Here is a 27,207-nt window from a genome sequence, read left to right as displayed (position 1 = left end):
GATGCTCAGCACTGTCTGATTGCACACTCGTCTCCCTCATCCACAATCTCTCTCATCTTTCATCGACATCCCTGTTGATGTTACTAGATACTGGTTCATCCAGGTTGGGTAAAGTAGTGAAACGAGGTCACTTTACTGATCTGGTTGGGTATTCTGCCTTTGGCATACACCAGCAAAATTCTGTGCACTTGTGGGGTGGTGTGTGTGTGTGTGTGTGTGTGTGAATCAGCAGCATTTCCAATACCAAATAAATAAGCACTAAAGTTAAAGCTGCCATTTTATTAGGACCATGTTTTAGATGGCACAGGTAGAAGCAGCTATTGAATGTAGATCTGCGAGCTTGAAAAAGCACTGCTACTGTTAACATACAATGCCCTTTAAATGTACCAGGATATTGCTACAGGTATTTCACTTTACTTACACTACACAACTACTTATATAATTTTCTTTTATTATCATTGCTATTCAAAACCATCCAGAGCCATGCTGAGAAATCTGGCTTGAGCACAGGAACCTGATTCTGATCTGCACTTCCTGGTGCAAAAATCAGAAACACAAATCTTCACTGAGGCTAATGAAATTACGCTGTTGTTGCCACCTCAGGGACCTTCCTATGTTACCGTACTGTACTTTTACAAGAGTCTTAAGCAATGTGTGGAGATCAGCAGAGTATCATCCTACTTTCCCTTTAACTTCAAATCCTACACAACAAAGCTATTTGCTTTCTATCCTTTACAGAGAGAAAAGGAAACAGAAATTAAGAGGCCAAGTGACAAATACTGGTGTTAGGAATAATCAAAATAGTCAATGTATCATAACAGAATTTGTTATTGTGAGCTTAACTCTCCATATCTCCTGTCTGATGTGGTCAATTACAGACATGCAAAATAGGTAAAATGGCTACTAGTTTCAGACGCCACTTTTTTTTTTTTTTTTCATATTAAGGTTCGTATCTTTAAATTCTCTAGGATTTAGTTAGTACTATAGGTTAATGCCAGCTGCTGATTACAATGCAAGTGTACTGTAATTATCTCATTTTGTAAAGTACTAAATGGCATAGATTAAACAACGATAGTATATAAAATTAAAATGTATTAACAATGTAAAATAATTACTATACCAATGATTGTACTAATAAACTGTATTCAGATAGATTTCATCCACTTGGGATTTCCTCTGTAGCTCAAAAGTTAATGACTGATACAAATGCCTTAGATTGGGATGACAAAATTAAGAAAAAATAACCAAGATATTTTTGCTTACCTTTATTTAAGCAAGTACTAGTTATTATACTTATTGCCTATAAAACTACATGAAAAAATAATATAAATCAAGTATGTGAACACTTAGCTACTTTATGCTTAACTTATACGCATACACACACGATATAAATAGGGACGTATTAGAATTTCCTCAGTAAAATTTGGAAAGTGTATGCATAAAGTAAAACCAATTATACTATAGAAAGCAAAAAAGATAAGCGTGCCATAAGTGCTTAATATTTCAGGCTGTTCTGCCTAAGAATCAAACAAAGAGTTATCATTTATTTACAGCTGGACATCCAAAAAACCTTAAGAGTTTTTTAACAGTTGGTGAACCACGTCTGTAGTGAAGTCACTTTTGCAGGGCCCTGTTGAAGATGAGAAGTACTCATTTAGATGCTTAGTAAATATGGATGCTGAAAGATTTCACCAGTTCAGCATTCAGTGATGCTATGATCAAGTGTTACAGTGGTATTAAACCATTCACTCACACTGCTAGAAACCACACTGTCATGCATTTGCGTTGCAATCCACCAAGGTTAGGTACATACCGAACTTGAAAAGATATCCAAGTAGTCAGAGTATCTGAATTCAGTGGGAAAAAATATAAACATGAACACCTGGGTGAGTCTAGCCCTCAGTGTGCTGGTGTACTTAGCACGTTTTCACCACATACTGTTACTGATACAAGGATATTTAACTGCATGAGGGCACAACCCTCTTTAATCCCAGTTTAAAGGCTGCCTGCTTAAATACTTCTCTTTTAATGAAATATTTACTGGGTAGTAATATGTTAAATTGTAGAATATAGCAATCTCATTAAAGAAAGATATGAAAGTACAGTAAATGCTATTAAGTAGTAATAGACAGTAGCTTACACATGAGAATTTTTGATTACTAAAGCTGAGATTAATAGGATGTTTTGGGATGGGGTGAAAGATTTTAATTCCAAATTATGAAGATTAAATAGCTAGTGTCCTACTATAAAAAGCATAAAATCAACCAACCCCCCAAATGTTTTGTTAAGTGGTCCCTACTCCAAATAGCAAATAAAAAATATTGCATAACAATTTGTACATATCATCAGAAGTAGGAACATCTCCTTGAAAATGAATTATGCAAAAATTATTTTTTTAAAAAATAAGGAAAGGATTGTGGAGTTACATATTCAGAACTGTTAATGTAAAGATGAAAATAAAGTGTATCAGAAAATAAATATTGTACCCTACACACAAGTACAATAACTTTCAGCACAAGTAATGCAGTATTTTTTCATCTATTGCCTCGCAATCTGACTATTGTCAAACCACGCTTTAAACTAAATCATGCAATCAAAGGTGGATGCATATCCTGTCAGTAGGATCCCACAAAGAACACACATATTGGACTCGCTTTCTTTTGTTCAAAGCTACACTGCCACTTTAATACTACATAAAATGAAAAATTAATCAATTATAAACATCAAAGGATGACATAGAAGAAGTATTTTAAAATGAATGTGAGTACTGTAATAATTAAGAATCCTCATTAACACAGAAAATGGAGATATAAATTTAGCAATGAACTTTTGGCATATTTTGTTCCTAAACAGAAATGCAATGAAAGCAATTAAAAAAAAAAAAAAAAAAGGTGCTAACCCTATAAAAGTGTTTCTCATACAACAGTGCACACACCTGTAATCATTACTTTCTATTTTAAGCACAAGAAGAAAAAAAACATTATCTTCATTAATCTTTCTGCTTTTCTTTCTAAATTAATTACGCTCATTAACAAAAAGTAATTCCAACCATATTTTATGGACAGTTATTTATCAAAATGAACTATTTTTTAACTTTCCCCTCCTAATTCAGAGCTGACCTAATGGACCAAGAGCCAGGAATTTCTGCAGTTGTCTTTCATTATCTTTGAAAAAGATAATTATCATTATTTTCTCTCTGTGTCATTTCAAGCTTAATCATCATCTTATGATTACCATAAAACACTATACAAGGCTATTCATTTACAATCATACTATTGCCATGAACAATTCCCAGAGTATTTTTGCATTTGTTTATGATGACCTACTCAGTCTCAGTACCAGAACTTACTCAGTAGTCTAACGACAAATAGACAGAGATTAAGTGTGAGGGAAAGAAAAGCAAGGATTTTACAAATTCAGAAGGATTCACTGTGAGAATTATTAGGAAGTCATGACTGCATCAAGGCAAATTGGACTGTCTTTCTTTATTTCACACTTTTTCATATGTTAGAGATGCTTCACCTTTGTGGAATATTTTAAAAATAGACGTCAGTTGTGTATAGCTTGTACATTATCTCCAGTACTAAATATTGTTGAACTACTGAGAAATGAAAGCACTAGAAAACCGTAAGACCAAACTTAGTAAAAACAACAAGTTACATAAAAAAGAAAAACTTCAGCTCTCTGTGTTCTTCTTTATTAAAGTATGTCATGTATTTTATCTTTGCAAGAGTTTGATGAGTTTTTGCAAGTAAAATTCTGTTTCCTCTATACTTGCTAATAGTCATGAGAATCTGTAGTTTGCACCTTCCCATTAAAAATGTATTGTATTTTTTGAAATTATTCACCCCGCCTTTTATCCAGATCATGTCTTTGAAAGGAGGAAGTAGATAATAAATGGAATAATTCATGATTTCCCATTAAATATGAAACTTTCTTTTGCAGAGTTTAGAAAATGAAGTTCTACATAATGTACAGAAGTTGATTAGAACTTTTTTTTAACCTTTTCAAGAAAAACCTTTCACATTACACAAATGTACAGAGAAGTTTCTTTAGGAAAGGCAAACCATTCACTTCCCACACAGTTCTGTTCTTTAGATCACTGTCCAATTACACTAAATCATATGTTTATCAGGCCTCAAATTCACAGAGATCATTCATCTGACCAAAAAGAATGTGTGCCTCTAAGTACTAAAATCTCTTTTTGAAAGTTGTTTAATAAACATTGAATCCTGGTCGTGACAAGTAAGATTGTTAGGAATTATTCAGACAGAAAAAAAAATACATATTTAAATAATATTGTGAAAGCAATGGCAAAGAAAATTAAAATTTATCATCTAGCTCAATAAGTAACTTGTGCCATCTCCCTTTCCACAAGCATCCTATCAGCAGGGAGTTTGGGATAGAGCCTTAATTTAAAATTTCTTTTACTGTGAAAGACTACATTTCTCTGCTTTTGAATTACATTCTTCCTTAGTTATTTTAAAATGAAGAATCATCCTTGTGAAACGTAAATGAGTTGACACAACATTCGACCAGTTCTCAATGTGAGTAATGTGACCACAGGTTATAAGGTGCTCTTGGGTCACATCCAAAGACTGGTATCAGCAAGAACAGCAAAATCTTACTAAGACTTGACTATGAAAGGCAAAGACCAGTTGACTTCTTGCTCCTTTTGCTGCTTCTTTAGCTGCTTGGAGCTCTCCACTCTCCCTCTGTCTTCTTAGTATTATACAAAGAAGGAATGGAAGCAGCTTCAATGAGTCCCTCACTATAGCCAAACACTGTGCAATCAAGGACTGAAATACAAGGGGAAAGCAGAATTTGCACTTACGTGTTAGCTGATCTATGTCTGAAATCTCCTTTTGCAAGCTTTTTGGTAACAGCATTTGCATCTTCTTCCTTGCCTTAGCTCCACACTAATAAAATATCTTTACTAGCTTTTATTCTTAGCAGTGCCTCTGTCCCTTGAGACCCTCACTCCTCAGTTTTACCTCCTAAACCATTTTGGGGTGGGGGAATTCATAACACAGAAGAGGTCAAATCCACCTTACAACACAGAATTCCCAAACCTACATTACGCGTGTCCAAATTGGGAAGCTCCTGTAAAGACGTCAGGTTGCTAAAAAGAGAACATGGCAATATAGTAAGCTGTCAATGAAAAAAGAGGACCCAATCTATTTGTTTAGGAAAAGATACCACAGGTAACCTATGAAGACTAGTCCACTAATTTATTTTGTGGAAGTGAAAGCAACTAGAAAATCTGGATTAATCAAAGACCCAATCAGTCATTTGTACTCAGCTTCCTTAAAGGAACAGGTCCATTAACACCAAGAACAATGACAAATACAGAAACAAAGCTAAAAAGGAGCACAGGAACTGTCATGATTTAAACAACTGATCAACACAGGACAAGGTCAGAAGAAGCCCAGTCTAACAGCAGGGTTTAGTAGTCTGTGATGGCTGTGATGAAAATGAAGACTGTGATGAAAATGAAGGATAAAACACTCTTCAAGCTAGGCCTTCTCCTCTCCATCAGCCCACAAATCCCATTCTTCTCCCTTACTGGAGTCTCTGGAACACCCTGGCTCTAATCAGGTGAGGAGGTTCCTTCCTCTCTAGTCCTGGAGGACAGATGGGGTTAAATATGCAGAGACCAATGGGTAAAACAGGACAGAAATCCGTTATTTCTTCAAAGTTATCTTGAAGACTTGCATATAACCCCTTGTTGATTTTCTGACATCTTTCTTTTTTTTAACCTGCTCTAACTAAGATTGACATTGAAAACAGCAGGAATTTGGTAGGGGAGGATAGTTAATAATTTGTCCCTTTAATTCTTTAACTGAAGAATGGAAAAATAATCTGTTATATAGCGCTAACATAAGATTCAAGATGGATACCAGGTCATTTTTGTTCTGGACTTGCCTTTTTTTGTATAAACACCGCCTCAGAAATTAGAAGATGTGGAAAGGTACATTCACTATCTGATCTATTTTACACTTTTCAAAATGCAATAGTTCCCTAGTGTGGGATTCAGCTGATAAAACATACATGTCTACAGCTGAGCTGCTCAGCCGGAGTTCAGTATATAGGCAACAGAGAGAAACAGGTACTTCAAAAGTATAATCCACCTTATTCTAAAGCAGTTGTCTGAAGATTCAAAGATGGGGTTCAACTAATCAAGAGATTTATTCTTACTTACTTCCATTGATTATACGGGGTGATTAACCTAGTTATTTGGATCCGAGTTAAACTTGTCTGAAATCCCCTTTGCTCTTTATGCAAAGCAGGACATAGGTTTCCAGAAGTAAAGAATTACTATTATAGTCACTAGTCATCATTCCTACAGCAAAAAATATTACATTCCAACTTTCTTATGTTGAGATGTTGTCTTACTCAAAGAAGCACCACTTTTCTATAGCAGTCGGAAGAAGAAAAAAAATTGTAAAAGTCTCTTTAGACAGACTCTAACAGTACCTCATATCTTGTAGCTCACTGCAGGCGATGGCAATCATTTGACTGGAAAAAGTAAATAAATGACAAAGCCCATTGTTTAAGAGGGCTGTTTAATACTCACCTGCCTTTGAAATTACCAGAAGCCTGTCTCATAAAACATGAAATTGCTGGGGAATAATTCCAAAGTTTGGAGGACCCATACAGCCTTTGGAGAATTACAACATTATATTTAATTAGAGAAAGAAAAGCAAAATAATACTTTTAACTCTTCCAGTCTCTACTTCTGGGGATAAGTCTGAGAATTTGAAGGCTGAGGGCCATGCTCCGGACATAAAAGCTGCAGAATTTGGAAGGTGACAGCATTTCCATAAGAAAATCTTGCAGAAACCTACGAAGAGTCAGACACCCACTTCTATACAATCTGCAGACCAGCCTTCTCATGAATTCTACGTAGAACAACTCGCCGTTATTCAAAATGCATATACAATAATTTGTCTCCTGCCTGAAAAAGTAACATCAAAGTATGTCTTTACAGAAAGAAAATTATCAGGTTAAGCTGTCCATAACACACTGCTCAACCACAAGACAGAAAACACAAACTCTACTGTTTCTGCTCATCTAGGTCAGCCAGTATCTTCTCTGTATAACTGAGAAGTCATCTGACTACCAACGAGTCCAGAGTAAGGACACTAGAAGTCTAATCCCACCATCTAATTCATAGAAATACATCCAGTAAAACCAGTAATGCAGTATTTTTGTTACTACCAACCACAACTGTTCCTCTCATCAGAAAGATTTCAAAATGTTTCTTTTTAGTCTTTAACTCCTTTTTGTTAATATGGTTTTATCCAGATAGTTTTAATTTGCATGAAGAGAAGAGAACTGTAACTTGATCTTTCTGGCTCTGACAAAAAGATCAGGAAACAAGAATAACATTATGAAATTCTGGACCATTCTAGGCTCTAATTTCATGTGAAGACTCAATCCTGGAATCAATCTTTTGATGGAAAATGCCTTACTTCACAGTTCATCATGAACCTTTTGACACTTAGATCAGTCATAAGAACAAATTTTAATTTTTACTGCAACCTGATTTCAAGCCATTAATGATTTGGTGAGTCAAGACTAAGAACAGTATTCAGGGAAAGCACCATGAAGGCCAGTGGAGTCAGCCAACCTTCTCACAACTTACAAAAGGCTGTGGCAAGAACGCGGTCACCTTCTGCATTAATGAGAACCTTTTTTTTTTCTTTTTTTTTTTTTTTCCTTTTTTTTTTTTTTTTTTTCAGCCCTCCCCTCCTCATTTCTTTTCCATTCATAGCTTCTTGCACCACATTTACTTCTGACTTCAGGACACGAGCTTAGAGAAAGAATCAAAACAAAATCAATAAAAAAAAAAAAACAAAGCAATATCTTGTTTTAATGTAATTGAAGTACTATCTTTCTTTAGCATTGTTTTTCCTTCCTCCTCTATCACATCATCCTGATACAAAAAAATACTACCAAAAAACCTCTAAATTTCCCCAACAAACAGAGATTATAACATAAATACACTTAGAGGAATTCTCATTTACTGAACTTCGGAAGAGAGAACAATACTGTATAATGGAAAAGTGACTGCAACATCTTTTTTCCCTTCAACTACAAAGTAGCTTACATAGTTTTCAAAGAATAACATGCAGCACACAATTTTAGGGAACAATTTTAATGAATACTGCTTTTTTCCATATATGTAATACTATGCTTAAATTCCAGCATTTAACAGGTAATAAACTCTTATCTGCCTAATTGGCACTGAAAAAAGTAAATGAAGTTTAATAGTAAGCAGAAGTGTGACTACAAGAACATTTTGACAAAAATAATTGCTTAGTAACAACATGGATGTTAATTTAATAAATTGTTATTAAATAATAATTTATTATTAATTTCCATAGGAGCACGAAATTGCTTGTAAATATTGTCCTTTCCAGTAAACAGTAAACAAACTAATTTTATAACTAGAGTACTAGGAGCATATTAGCTATTTTTTTTCCACCCACAAATTGCCAAGACTTCTCCCACCCGCATACCCTAGCAATTGTCAGCACAGGGGATGCAGAACTCACACTTGAGAATCATTAATCAGTACATCCTTACACTAATGAATCTGCATTTAAACATGCAGTACCACTGATCTGCACATGCACAACTGCAAATCAGTGTGGAAGAATTTGCTTTAGTTCAAAAAAAAGTAAATTTCTGTTAAAAATCTTGTTAACTTATTTTGTTGACCAAACTCCACGACACTATTGCACTGGCTAAAACTAGTGGCTTTTTGCTTTAATTTTAAAGCACTGAATGACAATTCTTCTGGAAAAAATAATAATAATAAAAAAAATATATATATATATGTAAACAAAAAACAAACACAAAAGATCATAACTCCATTACACAGTATTTAAAACTTAAAGTCTATTCACTAAATAAGTATTGTCTAAGTATCTCAACAAATGTACAAGTAATTAGGTGGCAAAAGAAAGACTCCCTACTCTTTTATACAAGGGTACAACAATCTACTTTTGGAATGAAAACTATTTTAAAGCTACACAACATATTATAAGCCCTTTCTCACACTTTTTTAATGAAAAAATCTTTTGTCTGTAGAGGCATACAAAACGTAACATTGATTTTGGTAATATTATTTACAGATATGGCATTGCCTTACTTTTAAATTGGCTCAAAATTACAGTTGATGCACCTAGTTTTTTACAAGTATATTAGCCCAGTACTAATGTAGCTGTGTAGCTGCTAGTTTGTTACTTTTTATTTTGTTATTTTTTTGCTTTAAAGGTTTACTGAACAATAGTTGTAAACTATATACTACAGAAATTTTGTAACTGCTGAGTTACTATCAAAACATGAAATTCTAAGAGTAACTAAAAACACAGACCATGAATGTAATCTTTCAAAAGGTGCACTTACAAATCTGCCTAGAAATAAACCAGAACGTATATGACATTTCAGTTTTAATCATTAAGAGGTTTTTATAACTTTGAAAAACAGCATGTTAAGAAACACTAGGGAAACTGCTACAATGGCACCCCACTTTGCCTTGGTATTGCAGGACTTCGATATTCTTTGAGCGTGGAGCAGATAAGGCTGCTGTGAGGCCAGGAATAGTTAGTATGACAGCATGATCAAAGTCTACACAGTCTGCTGGCTAAGTATAACACGGTAGGGTTTTAGGACAGTGCTAAAGTTATTACCCCCAGACTTAAAATACCCCTGGTATTTTTCTAGATTCTCATTTGAAAGTGCATTATGAAGGTTTGCAGGTACATCCTTAGGCTAGGAGGAAGAAATGAAGCATGCTGGCCAGCTGGTCAAATTCCTGTCTGATTAATAGAATGTTTCTAATCCACAAGGGTGATCTTGCAATATTAATTGTTAAGGAGCCTAGAGCCCTTGTATGTGCATCTTTTTATTATTTAAATATTGAAATAAATAAATCATCTCACTTAAGCAATTCAGATTTGTAAGAATTATTTCATTAATTTTGATGGTGCTGAACCCCAGCTCTGTTAAAAGCCCCCAGAAAAATAAGTCAGTTGGTAGTCTCTTGTAACATCTGAGTGTAAACACCTCAGCTGCAAGAAATCAAAAATTATATAGATTTCTTTCATTCATTGGGTTTTTAAATAACTAATTGTGTATTAAATGCTTCACCACAGAACTCAGCAGTTGGGCTTTGCTAAATAATAATTCAAAATTACAAGAACATGTATGTCTATATACTAAGCTTGTACCCCAGAGGAGATATTTCACAGAGGCTCAGAAGAGGAAAAAAAAAAAAAAGGTAAAAAAAAATAAGCACAATTTCAAGTATAATTACTGACACAATCTTAAATACAGCATTACAAATATGATATAAAACCTTGGTAAATACACAAATTAATAAGGCCAAGGAGTTAAATGCTTTGATACATTTAAGATCAGGAGAAATATCCATCATTATTTAATAACAACTTCAATTTTTAAATGCCAAGTTCCACTAAAAAGGGTAGGGCCTAGGGAACTTTAAATTTAAATGATTATGATGACTAGAAACAAAGGAAACAATAAACTTATGGATGTTAAAATGCCTCAAAAAAAAGCCAACTTACGCAGCAGCTTCTTGTTTTGACAACCCTTTGATATTCTTCGCCAAATAATCATCTATGCCATCTTTGTCTTTGATCAAATGAATCCTAAATTTAAATGAAAAAAATTAAAAGAAACACTGTGAGGTGCTAACATAGACTTCTGCAGCATGTATAATATATTAGCATTGCCAAGTAGAGCTAAATACTGAAATATTGACAGAGTAATGTATCAGACATTCTATAAACACATACAAATATCTTTTTAATTTTTAGGTCTGTAGCTATTTCAAATCTTTATTTCTGCAAGAAAAAAAAAAAAAAAAGAATTGGTTTAGCTTTCACAGACCTGGTTATGTGATATTTCTGTCTAAGCTACAAGAAATTGTGTTAGCTAAATCAATAACAATTAATTAGGCTACCCATATTTAATCTGTTTTCTAAATCAGAGCCATTACATTTTTGTGTTATCAGTATGGACCAGAGTGGTCTAATTTATTGTGTATTTCACTTTTTCAAAGAAAAAAAAATCCCCAAATCCAATTCAAATATATCTTCCTTAGTGCAATGCAGAGTTTTAAGTCTGCTCTCAGCTGTCCACTATTTGAGCAGTGCATTACTAAAAGTGCTCTGCTAGAGGGGTAACAAGTGGGCAGTGGCCAAAGAAATGGCACAATTCCTAAAAATTTCAAGGTGCTAAGATCTAATTTTAAAATTTGAACTATGTATCATTTAATCTTTCATTTGAGCCAACATCTCTACTCTGATACGCAAAAGATGCCTTGAATTTTAAAGTATAATATGCACTTCCTGACCATAAAGTGTATTTAAATACATTCTGATATTCCAACAGCAAAGGACATTAACTTCATAAAAGTAATGTGAATTTATTTTTGTTCTTTAAAAGACCATAAAGATTGTCTGGTTAACCAATCAAAGATAAAAGAAATTCAACATTACTGTTTCACATAAATCTATTACTTTCCTCTCTCTCTCTGTCTGTATTACATTGCTGTCTTTCATTATAGGCATGAGAGTAATTCTTTTCATAACATTCGCTAATGTAAGCATCCCGCTCCTTATTGCTCTGAGAATACCAGAGACACTTCATGAAGTTCATTTAAATGAAAACAAAAGAGCTAAGCAATGTAGAGATATTTTGATATGTCTGTATTTAAAGCAATGTAATAGTGAAAACTTGCAGCACAAATAAGGCATTTCAATTTGTTCCAGAATTTACTACTACTGAGACACACCAACAGAGGCTTGTGCTTTCAGGCAGCACAGAACACAATCCATGCAAATTGCTGCTGGCCACAAAAAACACACACCTCATAGATACTGCCATAAAAATTCAGCAATAATCAACATCAAAATGTAATCAATATCAAAATTTTCAAAATAGTGACTAATTAGGAAGACAGCATCATTAGGACAAAGATAAGGCAGTTATTATATATTTTAAACTGATGTAAAATATATGTTAAGATACAATAGTTTCATTATACCAGGTAACAAAAACATAGTCGCTCAGAAATACCAGTTTTCAAGTAAGTATAAGCTATTCAAAAAATGTACCTGAAAAATAGCATGTCTGTGTAATTAAATATGAACTATTTGGTAGAAAATGCAAAAACAGCTGAACTTTGTGCTTTAAGATTGCAAAAATGAGCCTTTTTCAGACCACAGGCACATAGAGAACCCACCAGATATAGAAGGAAAAATACTAAAAGGTTCAGACCCCCAAACTGAAATGTTCAACTCAAGATACAAATTTCTAGGCACCACTTTCAGCTTTCTTCAATTTAATCTATGCTGCAATGAGAAAAATAAACTCAAACTGGAATAAAGGGAAGACTTATGTCTTCTCACTATACTCTCAAAGATATTTAAATTGGAAGCAATCAGGAAAAAAAAAACAAAAACACAGAACCATACATGTACATGATTTAAACTGTTACCTGCCTTACAGTCAAGATAAAAATTCCTGAATTCTGATTGGGAACACTTTCTAACTTAATAAAAGAAAAAGACATATGCAGCCACGGTTAAAGAGAGCAAAAGCAACAACTTGCAAACTAGCTGCTGTTTACGTATGCCTCACCACAGCCTGTGTATCGGACTGATGGAAGTAAAAGACAAGTATACATAGGGGAAAAAAAACATAGTAGATAATTCCATTACCTCCAATAATCATTACTTAAAATATCTTGTTATATGCAATGAGAATTAAAAATAATAGAAGTAATTAATGTGAAGAACTGACTCTGTGACTTAGAATAGACATTGTTTCTAATAGAGGAATGAGTTGAGGATGGCACTGGCTAAGAAGCATCATTTCTTTTCTTCAAGAAATTGTCACTTGCTTCTTCCAAATGGTTTAGACTTATTTCTCCAGTGTTCAATTATGACTCACTATATTTCATAAATAGTTTATATAAAAGTATTCTCCACCTGTAAATTGAATCTTATTTAAACCACTCCCTTATTAAAAACAAACGTATTTTAATCCAAGGGACAGCTATTCCACAGTTAGCATTTTATACCATGCATTATTTTAACTATTTCTGTTACCAGTTTACAGAGCAAAAATAGCTACTGATTATTACTAGAAATAGACTTCACAATAAATACACCTGGCATTTTAATCAAAGAACAGTACAAAGTTGCATGAAATACGAAGGACACCAAACTGATTCTCACATAACTCTCTATCCCCACTGAATATTCTGTTAACTTAGACTCGAGCTTTCCCAGCATTTCCTATCGAAGAAAATGGCAGAGCTTGTCTTGTTCTAATCACTAGGCACCTACAGCATCGCCTCCACCATTACAGAAACACATTTCTTTTCTGCAGATAGGCACAACTTCTACAGAATTGCTGGAGAATTATCTTCTAGAATACGAAATTTCCTAAGCAAAGGAAAGAAACAATCCTAACTCTGAGGTAAGCTCTCCAGCAACATAGTTACCAGAAAAAGTGAGGGCTGCAGAACACGGCTCCAGCCATACAGATTTAAATTATTAGTTTTTTAATGTCTTTTAAGATGCACATAATTGCATTTTCTCATTCTATCAATGTATGAGAGAACATCTGCCAGTATGAAGCCCTGAATCCTAACTGCTTTAGACATGAAGAAGCAGCTGCTGAACTCACAGATACCCCAGACCCGTGAGCCAAAGGGCAATGGGGAACACTCAGACTGGGGAAAAAAAACAAAACAAACAAACAAACACAGAAAAAAATGAGAAAGGAAGATGAAGAAAATAGCCACAAGTCTTTCTGAAATGGAGGCAATTCCAGAAAAAAAGAGTATAGATTTTCAGGACTACAATTATGGATGATTAACTAAAGAATAGATTTGTTTTATTAAATAGTGGAGCAGAATAGTAACTGGGAGACCAGTACTAACTGGCAGAGAAACAAAAATGTATAACTAATAATTAGTAAAAACTAATAACTGGGAGGAGAAATAGAAGCTGAATGAAAAGCCATGCAGGCATGTGTAAGAGGATAGCTTGAAAGGATTATGGCATTGTATTTTACTCTCTCGATTATTAAGTACAAGATAATGTTTTTTCAAGACAGTTTTATTCATTATGTTTTGAGATACCAAACTGTTTTTTTGTTTGAATAAAAAGAAAAAAAAAAAACATATATATATTTTTTTAATCCAAATGAGTACATTTCCATTGACCTTCATTTGCACCAATGAAAGACAACACCTACTAATTGGAAATAACATCCTACAGCTCTTGAAGGGGGGTTGAAAAGTTAGGATGAAATATCAACCTTAAACAGAACACATTTACTTTTTCTTTCCTTTTAGCAGTGAAACTTTCTTAACAGAGGACTTCCTTCTCTTTGATTCTTGCATTTTTAAACATCACAACAAAGCAAGTGTAATTTTGCATATTGGCATAACTGATTGAAGTTATTCATGGTAAATACAATACTCTGAAAGAAAAAAGGCACATACCTTGCAAAGTCTAATGGTGGGCAAATGGTCTGCTCTATGAACCTGGGATGCTCCCATGGGCTTTGTATGACTGCTTGAGGCAGCACATTCATTTCAACTAAAACAAACACACACCACATTATTTTAAACAATGCCTTCGCAATGATCCGGTTTCTTTTTATGTCACATCCCAGTTAACTCTCTTTTATTTCCATTGCATTGCGTGTAATGCTGGGCTCCAGTTCCCCACAAATACTTTCAGGCCTCAGCTTTGTCTCATTAGACCATAATGCATAGGAACAGTTGCGATCTTACTTTCAAAGGTTTTCTCTGTTACGTTGGACTGTTCTTCATTTACACAGAGACAAGCAATGCAGGAGTCTTACTTGCATGTGATTCCCCATGCTTCCTCAAGCTACGCAGGGCCAAGTATTAATAATACTCCAAGTTAATACATAAGGTGAAGACAGGATCGAACATGCAGTGTGCTATGCAACAACAGGCACTGCATTAACATTCAAAATAACGCATAATTGCACCAGTAACAACCATTTGAGTAGAAAACCTAAGTAATACTACAGTTGCAACACAGGATTTTACTTAGAAGCACAAACCCCACAGTTAGGTAGACTCGTCTAGCTTGACATCCTGAAGTACATAAATGCTAATAGGACTTTTTTGTCATATAGAGCTACTGTGTTTTTTCCCCAAGTATTCAGCCTACACTTCATACCATTAAAGTTTCAGCTGCCAGTTCCTTCATTTTGCATGTCTGTGATCTGAGGACGTTAGCAGCAGGAGCACCCTTACTTTTAAATTTGGTTTAATGTAGGTATTGCATGCCCTGCTGGTAGGCCTCAAGGCACAAACTTTTAATAGGGATGGGAAAACAGAATATAATGGGGTGGGGGGTGTTAACTATTTGCTACATTTGATGGAGGGAAATTTCTTTTACAGGAAGAAATAGATATGAATCATCTTGATATGGAATGAGTGGTATCAGACTAGCATAGTATTTTATATATTAGCCTTTTGTGGAAAAAAAAGTCATTTCACTGCTGAAATATTTTGCTACAGCTATTTTGAAGTATTTTTTGTACTGTTACTTAGAATGGAGTAGCAATAAACAACTATGAATTGAAAGGATAACATAAAATGTGATATTTCCTTTCAGTCATTCTTTGAGGTTTAGTACTAAGGATAAGTTTGTTACAGAAATAAAGATATTATTTATAAATAATTCGCAATTAGAGGCAGCAACATTTTACACAAGTGTGCAATTGAAAGAAAATAAAATACCAATAAAAGCATTTAGGTAATTCATCAATATAAAAGATTATGCTTCCTATAAAGAATGTCAGGTTGGTATCCACAAGCAATATAGAAAGGAAAATCTCCTTCTAGGAAGATGCTATTGAGTGAAGAGTAGCAAGTAAACTTTGTAACAACATTGAAGCCCAGAGAAGAGGCAAAGCTCTCTACAAGCCTCAGTTTTGAAGAAATGGGTGGAAAAAAAAACACAAACAGACCAGGGTTGAATGGCAGGTGTTGAATTTGGCAGGCAGAAGAGCCAAGTAACTGCAGCAATGGGGCAGGAAACTTAGGGGTAGCAGCTGTAAGGAGGCCCAGAAAACCCTGTCAGCGCCACTGCAACCACCAGAAATATCTAGTTTTAACTAACAGGTAGGGGGACTTATGCATCTTATTTACTTAACCAAACACCTAGGGAATGCAACAAATGACAAAACAGCCCAGTTTGGCACTAAGGAAGCACTATCCCTAGCTCCTCCTGAAATCAGTAGGAATCTGCCTGTACTCTGGAATCACCCCAACATACACTGAAGCTAAAAGGCCAGCTGATGGGAATGGCATTTCCCGGTGTATTTTAGGTGTCAGAAAATAGAATCCCTAGTTCTTCCTACACATTTTTGAAGCATGCTTAAGTCTAACCAGAGGATGGGTATTTCCCAAGGCAGAGAACAGCCCAGAAGTGGCAGAGCTGCATCCAGCCGTCCACAACAGACCTGTAGCCAAGCTGCTTCGGTATACTGAAAGCACTGATTTGACTTATTAAAAAAATCACTATGTTTTAAAAGTCTACAGCTTTTTTGACTTAATTTATTCCAGGTAACCTGCATCGGGTCACAGCCCAAGGCAGCATTCTGTCCCCCCACACTCGAGCCCTACTACAGCATTTCCTAGCCTACCAACTATGAGCCAGGAGCATTTTTTTCCTCCCTCACTCCTTCACCCCCCTGCACAACCTAAACCCTAGCGCTACCTCAGCCCCTCAAATACAGAAATAAAGCCACTGGGCTTCCCAGGGAACGGACCTCTCCTCATGGTGCGGCGCACGGCGGTTACCGGCCCCCGGCCGCGAAATGGCGGAGCCGCCCCGCGGCCGAGAAGGGGACGCCAGGGCCGGGGCCCCTCGGGCTCGGCTCCAGTGCCGCGGCCTCGCCACGGCCATGGCAACGGGGGCGGGCAGCGCTCAGGGCCGCCCTCCTGCTGCCGCCCTGCTCGAGCAGCAAGGCCAGGTTTAGACCGTGTGAAAGCTGTGAGGAATGAGCGCAGCTCAAGTTTTTAGACGTTAACAGGTCTCTGATGTCAAAACTGCGGAGGGTTTCTGGAGTCCCAGCTCGTTGGATGGGAGGGGACGCTGGTGGTTGTTCCATCCAACCTGTACGAGCAATGCTCACAGAGAAGTCTTTGCCCATCTGCAGTGGAAAGGAAAGGCAGTCATTAGAAAATCAATATACTCAGGCTAACTGAAAGCTTCAGCTTCGTTGGAGCTCCAAGAGAAGCATATTTCAAAGCTAAATAAGTTTCTGAAGCTGGCAGGCGAAGAATCAGTGGCAATATCTTATTGATACTTAAGGGAACATTTATACGTAGTCTCTTAGGTTATATAAGAGACCTTATATAAGGTGATCACTTCCAGTGGACAAGCTTTTTTTCTTTCAGGATCTCTTGTCTTCTCAGACATACTTCAGGTCTTTTGAGCAGTTAAAATGAGCAAGCAGAGAAGCCTAGACCTAACCTCTAAGAGACATAATATGAAGACTGGGTTTGGGGAAAATTCTGTCGAGGAGAGCCCACAGCCTAATTTATTGTAGCAAAGGAACTTCCTTCTAAGGGACTGATCAGCTAGGGAGTCTGGGAGCTTCGAAGAGTTGGAACTACTGAGAAAGAACCAATGAATTTTTGGGAAGTGTGAATGGAAATGATGAGAAACCATGATCAGGATGCCAAAGAGTACGAAGAGCACAGATTTTTCAGTAGCCTCTGTTCTGCCGTTGGAAACTTGACCCCAGAAGAAGAGGTCATTTTTAGTACAGATTTGACCTAGTTTTTATTGCTAAAACTGGTTGGAAACCTGGCATGTCAAAATCAATTGTTACGATCTATTTTGGAAGGATCAAGTGGACAGAAAGCACTTCAAAAATGGCATTACCTGCTTCTGAGTTGATGGCAATCGGAAGCAAATGATCTTGAATGTTCATGGGTCAATGTTCTAATGGATAAGTCAGAAGTTGACGGAGTACTTAGCTGATATCAAATCACACTAGAGAACAGCATGACCTATGCCTTACCCATCTATAACATACCGGGAAAACACTCGTGTACTGTGGTGATTTTCAATCTGAGTGACACATGCTGGAGGTCTCATACTGCCAGTGTTAAAATGTACTTGGAACTTCAAAATATTTTAAATGTCAATTTCCTAACTCAAAAAGTGTTGTATCCAACACAAGGGAATTCTATATTAGACCTCACCTTGACAGATAAAAAGGAATTGATCACAGAACTAAAAATTAGTCATAGCTTAGGTATAACTGATAATGATTTGATCACATTTGTTATGAGCAAACAGAATTAAGTCCAAACCAATAATATATACACTTAATCCTTTGAATGGCCTTATTTTATGAAGGTGAAAACTACTATAAGTCTTTTGGGATAAAGAATTGAATTTGAGATGGTACAAGGTTAATTGGAAACTGTTTAAGTATGTTAGCCCAGATACCCCCAAAGTCATAATCCTAAGGAATACATATTTCAAAAAGCTATGTTGGTTAACAAGGAAAACTTCTATGAAATAGAAGAAATGGGGTATCATACTTGTGCACTGAAAGTTAGAAATTGTAGAAAATGACTACAGTCACAAGCAAAATATGGAACTGCCAATATAAAACTCAGTAAATAAATAATTTGGTAGAGGAGAGGTAATTTCTATTAACATGAGCTTCTGCAAAAAAAAATAAAAAAAATAAAATAAAAAAATCGATCCTGGCAAGCAGACTTTGTTTTCATAATGAAGCTGCGGGTTTCACATATAGATTTAATTAGACTTCAGCAACACATTTGACTTACCATACGTATTTTTGCATGAAGTGCTTCTATACATAAACTTACAAAGAAAACTTACAAAAAATGGGAAAAAAATGGCAGATTTAAAATTACTGTTAATGTTCTGGAATAATACCTGAAGTAGTTCACAAGCAGCCATTTTACACTATGGGTATGTCTGCTGTGTTAAACATATATAATTCATTTGACTAGGAAGCAAAGTAAGATTTCTTTTTTTATGGAAACATGTTCAAAGGATCCTGAGTGCCAAACAATGTGTAACTCAGAAAGGACACTCTTTAACAAAGAATCAAAGGCAGTCACTATCTGTGTAGTAACATGAAGAGGCAATATCCTTTCTGTGGTTAAGGATGAAACCAATTGCTATTACAGTGCTGTGTTGTAGCACCAATATAATTGGTCTAGAAATGTTTGGCAGGCAACTTCTGAAGGGGAAAAAGTATCTGTTCATGGAAAAACAATAAAAGTATTTTCACTTGCTAACAATTTTTGTTGTTTGTTCGGCTTTAATGGCTGGATGAAGATGTGATTACTTATATATTGTTTGTGCTTAGATGCAGCCATGCCAAAAACTTATCAAGGCATTTCTGGATAGTCTTGAATACTGCTCACAACGATAGCTAAGAATCCCTGCACTATTTCTTTATCCATACTAAAAAAAAAAAAAAAAAAAAAAAAAAAGCACTAAAGTTGATAAAAAATCCAACAGTGTAATGATTCTTGTATGTACTGAAATTTTGTAGGCTATCCCTCATCTTCAAAATCATAACTATCATCTCTCTGCTTTAAATGTACTGGAAGGAGCATCATATACATAGCTTGCTTTTGACTCCTGCCTAGCTGTCCATCTTCACCCCCTAATAGTTTTGATTTTTTCTGTTACCTGTTAACCTGTCTGCTAAATATATATATAATAATTGAACTGTCCCTACTCCTCCACTCTAGAAGAGGGGGAAAGAAAATGGGAGTTGGGGAAAACTGAAGTGATCATGGAGAAAAATATGAAAAGAGAAGAAAATGTCAAAGTGTCAAAAATGCAAAAATGGGGAATGGGACGGTAGCAACGCTGAGCATTCTACCAGGCAGCAGTCAGTGTACAGACATGTACAAAGTACACAAGAAGTACAACAGCTAGTGCAGGCTGCTGTGGAGACATGACAGGATGATGGAACAGGAATGATCTCTAATGAGGATTTCTTAATCAAACTTCCTCCTCCTCCAGGCTGAGAACCAGCATCAAAAGGAGGTCAGTGAGGACATTCTGCAGCTCTGTGAGACCTCGGATGGCACACTAAGCTAGGTACTGCTTTGGCATGAACTTTAACCAAAAGGTGACTGTGGCACTATGTTGTTCTTCATACCAGATGAAATACACAGAAACTAAGAAAAACAGAGAATTTCTGCAGTCAAATCTTGTAAGATTTTGCAGTCAATACTTCTAACCTAAATTTTAATTGTTTTGTGTGAAATTTCTTTAAAACAAGTAACTAGAAATCTACCACTTCTCAAAAAGGATAATCTTTCTGAAAAAATGATTATTTTTTTTCTATGCATCTTTTCCTTATACATGTGAGATGTAAACAGCATTTCTACCTTTCAATGTTACTATGTTAGTGAAATGTGTAGCTCACTGTAGTTATCATACGCCAAGGACCTCCAAAAATGTTTTTTTTGTACACACAATAGGAACCACTTCCCTAGGTATTTTACAATATTTTTCTTTCATAGCAGACTCTTCAAGACTGCATTTAGGGGTTTTACTCATAATCAGTCTGTGATACCCCTCTGGTTTCTTCAGAGATGAGCATGAGGAATTTTTGAATTAGTATGGAGCCCAGTTCTGCCACGTGTTGATCAGGTCCTTTGTCAGTCGATAATGGTGATTGGATGGAGTAAATGTAATAATTAGCCACGTTAAGCAAGTCTTACATTTTGTTCCAAGGAAGCCTGTGCCAGGCAAGACCTGGAACTGCTTTCTTTGACCGCAGTGAACAACTTTTGCATATAACAGTTATGTTTCCTGTAAGAGCCATCAGTTTTAATTTCAGAGCCAGTGGTAATGCACAACTAAAACTGGATGATTTGGCCCTTATTTTTTTCTTCATGGCAAATACATATTTAGATCTGAGTAAGTAGTATCACGTTTACTAACGATTTCCAGTGTTCTTCTAATGTGGCATTTGCATCCTGTTCAACCAGCCTCAGGAATGTGTCACCATGCATCTTCTCTTTTAGCTTTTTGTTTGAGTGATGAGTTGGAGACAACAGTGCCGATGAAGATCAAACAAACTTATGGTGTAAAAGTCACTGCAAAAATCTCTAGTCTTGCTGTTCATTATATATATTTTATGCATCCATATACTAGATCATTGTCAAGCGCCATTACTGGCATAATAGGTTTAGGAAAAAGCCAAATATTTGAAAGAGAATGCAAGTATCCAAAATCTTTACTTCATGGTTCTTGTCACGTTTCATATTGCTGTGGCTTTCAGCTAGTACTTAGAATGAAGTCTTCCACAGTAATATTAGAGCAACAGGATTAGACACCATCAGGCTTCTATTTATCAGGCTTTCCATTTCTCTCAGCTTGCATAGTTTAAATACTACAGTGGGAAACTAAGCAAAATAGGACCGTGTTAACAATGCTCTAACCTGCTGGTGAGCATTTATTTATATATGTTTTTCCATTAATTTCAAATGAAACCATTCATATGACTAACAACTTGGTAATGTAAGTAGCAACCCTTCCAGGTTTATCTCTAAACCAATAGGTGTAAGGGTCGATACAGATAGTAGGAGGATAAATATAATTATGGTTTACTAAAACAAGCAATGGTTATTTCATTAACAATCTAGTATGAGTGCTTATGAAAGTATGGAATGTGCCTTGATAAGAATAGGTACTAGGGAAAAAGGCATGCCAAAAAAAATAATTTTATTTTATTTTTTTTAAATTTTACAAGAGTAGCATTTCTTCAGCTATTGAATTAGGGGATTGAATGGCCAAAAAATTCTCTTATTCAGGCCTTATGGTTCTGCATGCCTCAAAATTTGAGTTTTATGTTCTTCAAAAGAGGGTAGAAACATTTATTTGTAGTCCTGGAAGTACCAGAGATACCATACTTCAATTTTATGGCTATTAGAAACCACAGTTGAATTCACAGAAACCTAACAAATTTCAGAAGTATCTAAACCACTAATTATTTAATCTGAGAGACATGTGTGAGAATAACAAAGAGGTGGCATTGTACAAAGGTTTTACTGGCATTTGTTGAGATCTTTTAATAAGCTTACCCATGAATGATGGGGCTGCAAGTAACAGTGCTTTCCAAAACTCAGGCTGTTAAGTCTTATGTTGTGCCATTGTAGGTCCTATATTCTACATGCATTAGAGAGAAAATTGCCCCAGCATTGCTGTTTTGCTGTTTATATCTTTTCTTCCCCTTTCCGCCCTACCTCCCAACCCTTTCCATAAACTGAAATGCATCCCATTAATATCTGATCCTGGTTTTGTTTACTTATTTTAGGTATTATTATTCATAGATTTATGGGTATGCCTCAGATAGATTTGCACCTACTGAAACATTTGCAACATTATCATCTTATATGGTTTACCTGTCTAGAATACCTGCATAAGAAGTTAATCAAACTACATCACTGACTCAGCTCGTAAGTACAACTTTTTCATCACCATAACGGTATCAACGTGACATCCAGCTTATCATCATGAATTATGGGGGAAAGGATAAACAACCCATTAAGAAGTTAAAGGCCCACAAAGGTGCAGTTTGATAAAGGATAAAAAAAATCCACAGGGTACATATAATAAGATCTCTCTCCCCTGAAGAGTGATTATTATCTTTCTTTCATGAGCGTCAAAGACCTGGAGCTTCTCAGTGCCTCAGGCAAGTGAGTTTGAAGGTCTCCTTCATGACTGAATGGAAAATAGTAATCAGAATTTAGGTTAAGACTGTTTATTCTGTACGGTATTTTTTAGAAAATGTTTTATGTGTAGAACTGATGTTAATAACTGATAGAAACAGCCACTGTATTAGGAAACTTTACTGTGTTTGTTGTATTCAGTATGTCATCGTCTATCTCATCTGGTATGTGTTGGGACAAGCTTTGTTTCATGGAGCACTGGGCTAAATAGCTCTGCCTAATACATTTATTCCCATTTAATTTCTGCAGTCTTCAGTCTGTAATAAATGGAAGTCTGTGCAAAAGAGTGGTGACTTACAGATAAAGATATCTTTATAACCCCAAGAGAAATATGTTATTCTTAAATAAGTTTTCATTTCCTAAGACAAAATATCCTTACTGTATTGTAATTAATTAAATATGTCCTTTTCATGCTAATAGAAGGGAGTAGTATTTACATTTTTTTTCAGATTCCTCTGAGTGAATTTCTTGATTCTACACGAGGTATGACTTGTGGCTGAATCAGGATCTAAATTAAAGGAGATACAGTAAAAATTAATGACTTAAGTGATGACAATAGAATTATCCTGCACAGTTCTCTTCCTTTTCTGTTACATTATGCCTAAGTTGGTGAAAAAAATCATTTGACATCATCAGAAAGATTGCCAGCGAAAGGTTCTCACATTCATTATTGTTGAAGAGTACTTTTTTTTTTTTTTTCCCCAATAAGCTGGAACTCAGAAATTTTGTACTTGGTCCCTGAAGATTGTTTAAACTTCTATTACACTAAATGGCTCTTAAACTTCTGTTACTGATTTCTAGTTCTGGTGACGCCCATTGATTGCTTTTCATCTTAAGTCATCTAAATCGTAAACAGTGACAACACTGACAAGTAACTACATATTATTTATAGATAATATTTCAAAATGGAGCCTAGCCTCAGACCTTTGTGCACTACTGCAGTGTAAATGATAAATAACAGTATGTTAGCTGCACAGAACAGATGCCTTTTGTGGTCAGTAGATCTGAAATTCTCTTTCTAGCTGACTTCTGGAACACTGTCAGTGACAGCCAGCATTGCCTTTGGCCTAATCCCTGTTGGCCTGTGATTTATATAACTTGTTCATGTAGAAAGTACCCAGTGGAGGCTTACCTACGTTTTAAATGCCTACCTATTGAGGTTTATAACTTTAAAGTAGCTGGAGTGAAAAAGGCATAGAAAGGTAGTATCGAGGATAAAAATCACTTGGTGTTGTTATGTAGTCCTATGACATTTAGTGTATCATGCCAGAGACAGTTAAAATCCTTCAGGGCTGTAAGTCTATGGATTAATGGATGTTTTTTCTCCACTGTAAACTCTTTTGTATCCATAAGGCTAAGAAATGTTGCTCTGTAGGTATAGGAGATGTTTAAATTGAACTCTGGAAACTGTTTTGGGGATGAAAAGTACCATGTAAATATATCCTTCCACTTTCAGGACTTACAGGTACTTACCTTCAAACTGAACTTGAATTTATCCATTGTGATAAAAGCATTGTATATATTAATGTAATTTCATATTAGTGTCTGTATCAAATTATTTTGTGGAAGTTTCTGATATATTAGATTGTTGTTATCAACCAGCCAAAACAGTGACACTGAAATTCTAATGGAGGCCATTTTAACATTCCCCATCAGTGACATGAATATAGGCTTCATTTATTAATTGTAGCTGATTAGCCACAAGGCAAACATTTAATTAAACCTTGAGAGACAATAACATTGCACATAAATTATCCATTTAAGAGCACATAGGTCTTTATATTTCATTAAAAATTGTTTAACCAATAACCATGCATCTTAAGCTCAATCTGTGTTTGCACAGATTTGAAGTCAGAAAATCCCCTAGTGCATTGCTGTTTTTTCAGACATTTATTTCTTGATGCATTTTGATTTGTATTTACTTGCCACTTGTTCATGCTGCTTTCCTGATTAGTGAGACTGTCACTCAAGTCATGTATTAACAATTGATTAAAGAAGTCCAACCAAAATTATTTACTTTTTCATTTATTTCAAAATAGTCTAAAAGGTACAATAGGTGCTCAAGGAATTGTTAAAAGTAGAAATCAAAACAAATACAATTTTATATAGCCATATATTAAAGTCTTCTGCTTTGTATTATTTTTGTCCCTATGCCACTATTTTCTATTCTTTTAGGACTGAGGAAATCCTACAATAACACATGCTTGTTGTATACATTTTTCTAAAAGCACCCATGCTTTGCTTGAGTTTGAACAGATCATTATCTGCTCTGTGAAGTAACTCTAAGAAGTGCAAGCACCCTCAAAATAATCGTGGTCAGGCATGGCATAAGCCTGGTGAGCAGGTCATTTTTCTTCAGTGAATGTTGTGTTCTGAACACTACATGTTCTGAATAATGTAGACTGAGGCAAAGACATCTGACAAGTAGTTGAGTAAAAGAAAAAAAAAAAGTAAATAAAAGTACCTGATAAAAGAGAAATATGGTTTTGCTAATATAAAACAGTTTCATTTTTTCATACAATTTTAAAACTTGCAGCCCAACCTCAAAGTTGGGTTGATACTAAATACTATTTTGCTATCTAATGGTGTTTTATAAGGAATATAGGGGAGCATTATGTGAGGTTTCCTTGATTTTTCTTCAGTGTATTTTTGTTGATTAAAAAAATACACAAGTATCAAAAACATTTGTATGTATTGGACAGTGCAAGTTGTCGTGGTTCTGCTCGAGTGGGCAGCCAAGCTCCACCACAGCCACTCTCTCACTCCCCCTCCTCAAAGAGGAATGGGGAGAAAATATGTGAAAAGGGCTCAAGGGTTGAGATTAGGACGAGAAAATCATGCAATAATTATTGTAACGGCCAAAACAGACTCAGCATAAGGAGATAGTAAGATTTATTGCTCATTACTAACAAGCTAGAGAAGTGAGAAACAAAGGAAAGAAACCAAAAGCACCTTCCCCCCCATCCACCCTCTTCCACCTCCTCCCCCCAAGCGGCGCAGGGGAACGGGAGAATGGGGGTTATGGTCAGTCTACAGTGCTTCTCTCTGCCACTCCTTCTTGGTCACTCTCGTCCCCTGTGCTGTGGGGTCCCACCCACGGGATGCAGTCCTTGATGAACTGATCCAGCGTGGGCTTCCCACAGGCAGCAGCTCTTCCAGAACTGCTCCAGATATGGGTCCGTACCACGGGGTCCATCCCTCAGGAGAAAACTGCTCCAACCTGGCTCCCCTACGGGCAGCAGCTCCTGCCAGGTCACCTGCTCCTGCGTGGGCTCCTCTCCACGGGCTACAGGTCCGGCCCAGAATCTGCTCCGGCAGGGGTCTTCCACAGGCGGCAGCCTCCGTCGGTGCAGGGCCACCTGCTCCACCGTGGTCTCCTCCACGGGCTGCAGCGTGGAACCCTGCTCCACCGTGGTACTCCATGGGCTGCAGGGGGACATCCTGCTTCACCATGGTCCTCACCACACGGACTTCTGCTCCGGCGCCTGGAGCACCTCTCCCCCTCCTTCTACACTGACCTTGGCACCTGCAAGGCTGTTCCTCACTCCCTTCACTCTCCCAGCTGCTGTGTGGCGCAGCGTTTTTTTCCCTGTCTTAAATATGCTCTCACAGAGGCGCAAAACAACATCGCTTATTGGCTCAGCTCTGGAAAACAAATTGGCCCTTCCCAAACATGGGGCAGCTTCTAGATCTTTCTCACAGAAACCACCCCTATGGCCCCCTGCTACCAAAACCTTGCCACGTAAACCCACTACACAAGTATTTCCTGAAAACAAATCGAAGAAGTTCTCATAAATGTCAGTGCCAGTCCATACACCTGCTGCCCTCTTTATCTGGATTTTGTCTTGGCAACACTTAGATGAGGGATTTTGCCTTTCTATTTACAAAGTGTCCTATTTTTAGGAGTACTGGAAAAACAGCTTCTACATCAATTGTGCAATGAAAGCACTTCTGAAAATCATTTCTGTAGGGTGCTACCAAAGTTTTGCCAACAATTACTAGGGATAAGATATCAAAACCAGACAAACTACTTCTTCATGAAAGAAATTGCCCAGCTTAAGGACATGAACGCCATCAAAGGAGCCAGTAAAACAACTAAACCTCTTTTATCAGGTGGACCCTCCAATATCCCAAGCCAACCTTTTTCTCTTCAGGTTTAGGAACAGGGACAGACTGTGACTTACTGCCTTATTTATCTTTTCCCCCTCTTTTGGAAAGAGTTTTATTGTAGATTTGGAAAACAGAGGAAAAACATCTAGAAAGCAATTATAAAAAAAAAAGTAAGCAGACAAAAAAGCTGAAATACAGTAGATTTGCAAACTGTCTGTGAAGTTAAATGTAGGTTACTCCATTCATGTACA

The 27,207-nt window shown here is 36.2% G+C and overlaps 1 protein-coding gene across 1 annotated transcript in view; it reads right to left on the bottom strand.

Annotated features, from left to right (window-relative positions):
- TTC29 (tetratricopeptide repeat domain 29) overlaps nucleotides 1–14,646 on the bottom strand; it is a gene marked incomplete at both ends in the record, with an annotated part of 119,303 nt that extends 104,657 nt beyond the window's left edge. The window contains 2 exons of the mRNA XM_084285767.1: nucleotides 10,599–10,682; nucleotides 14,555–14,646. Coding sequence (XP_084141893.1) covers nucleotides 10,599–10,682; nucleotides 14,555–14,646 — 176 coding nt within the window. The remainder of the gene's footprint in view (nucleotides 1–10,598; nucleotides 10,683–14,554) is intronic.
- Between the last annotated feature and the right edge of the window lie 12,561 nt (nucleotides 14,647–27,207).

The sequence above is a fragment of the Netta rufina genome (genome assembly GCF_964035555.1).
Source record: "Netta rufina genome assembly, chromosome: 4".
Lineage (NCBI taxonomy): Eukaryota > Metazoa > Chordata > Aves > Anseriformes > Anatidae > Netta > Netta rufina.
This window is presented reverse-complemented; position numbering and strand designations above follow the sequence as displayed.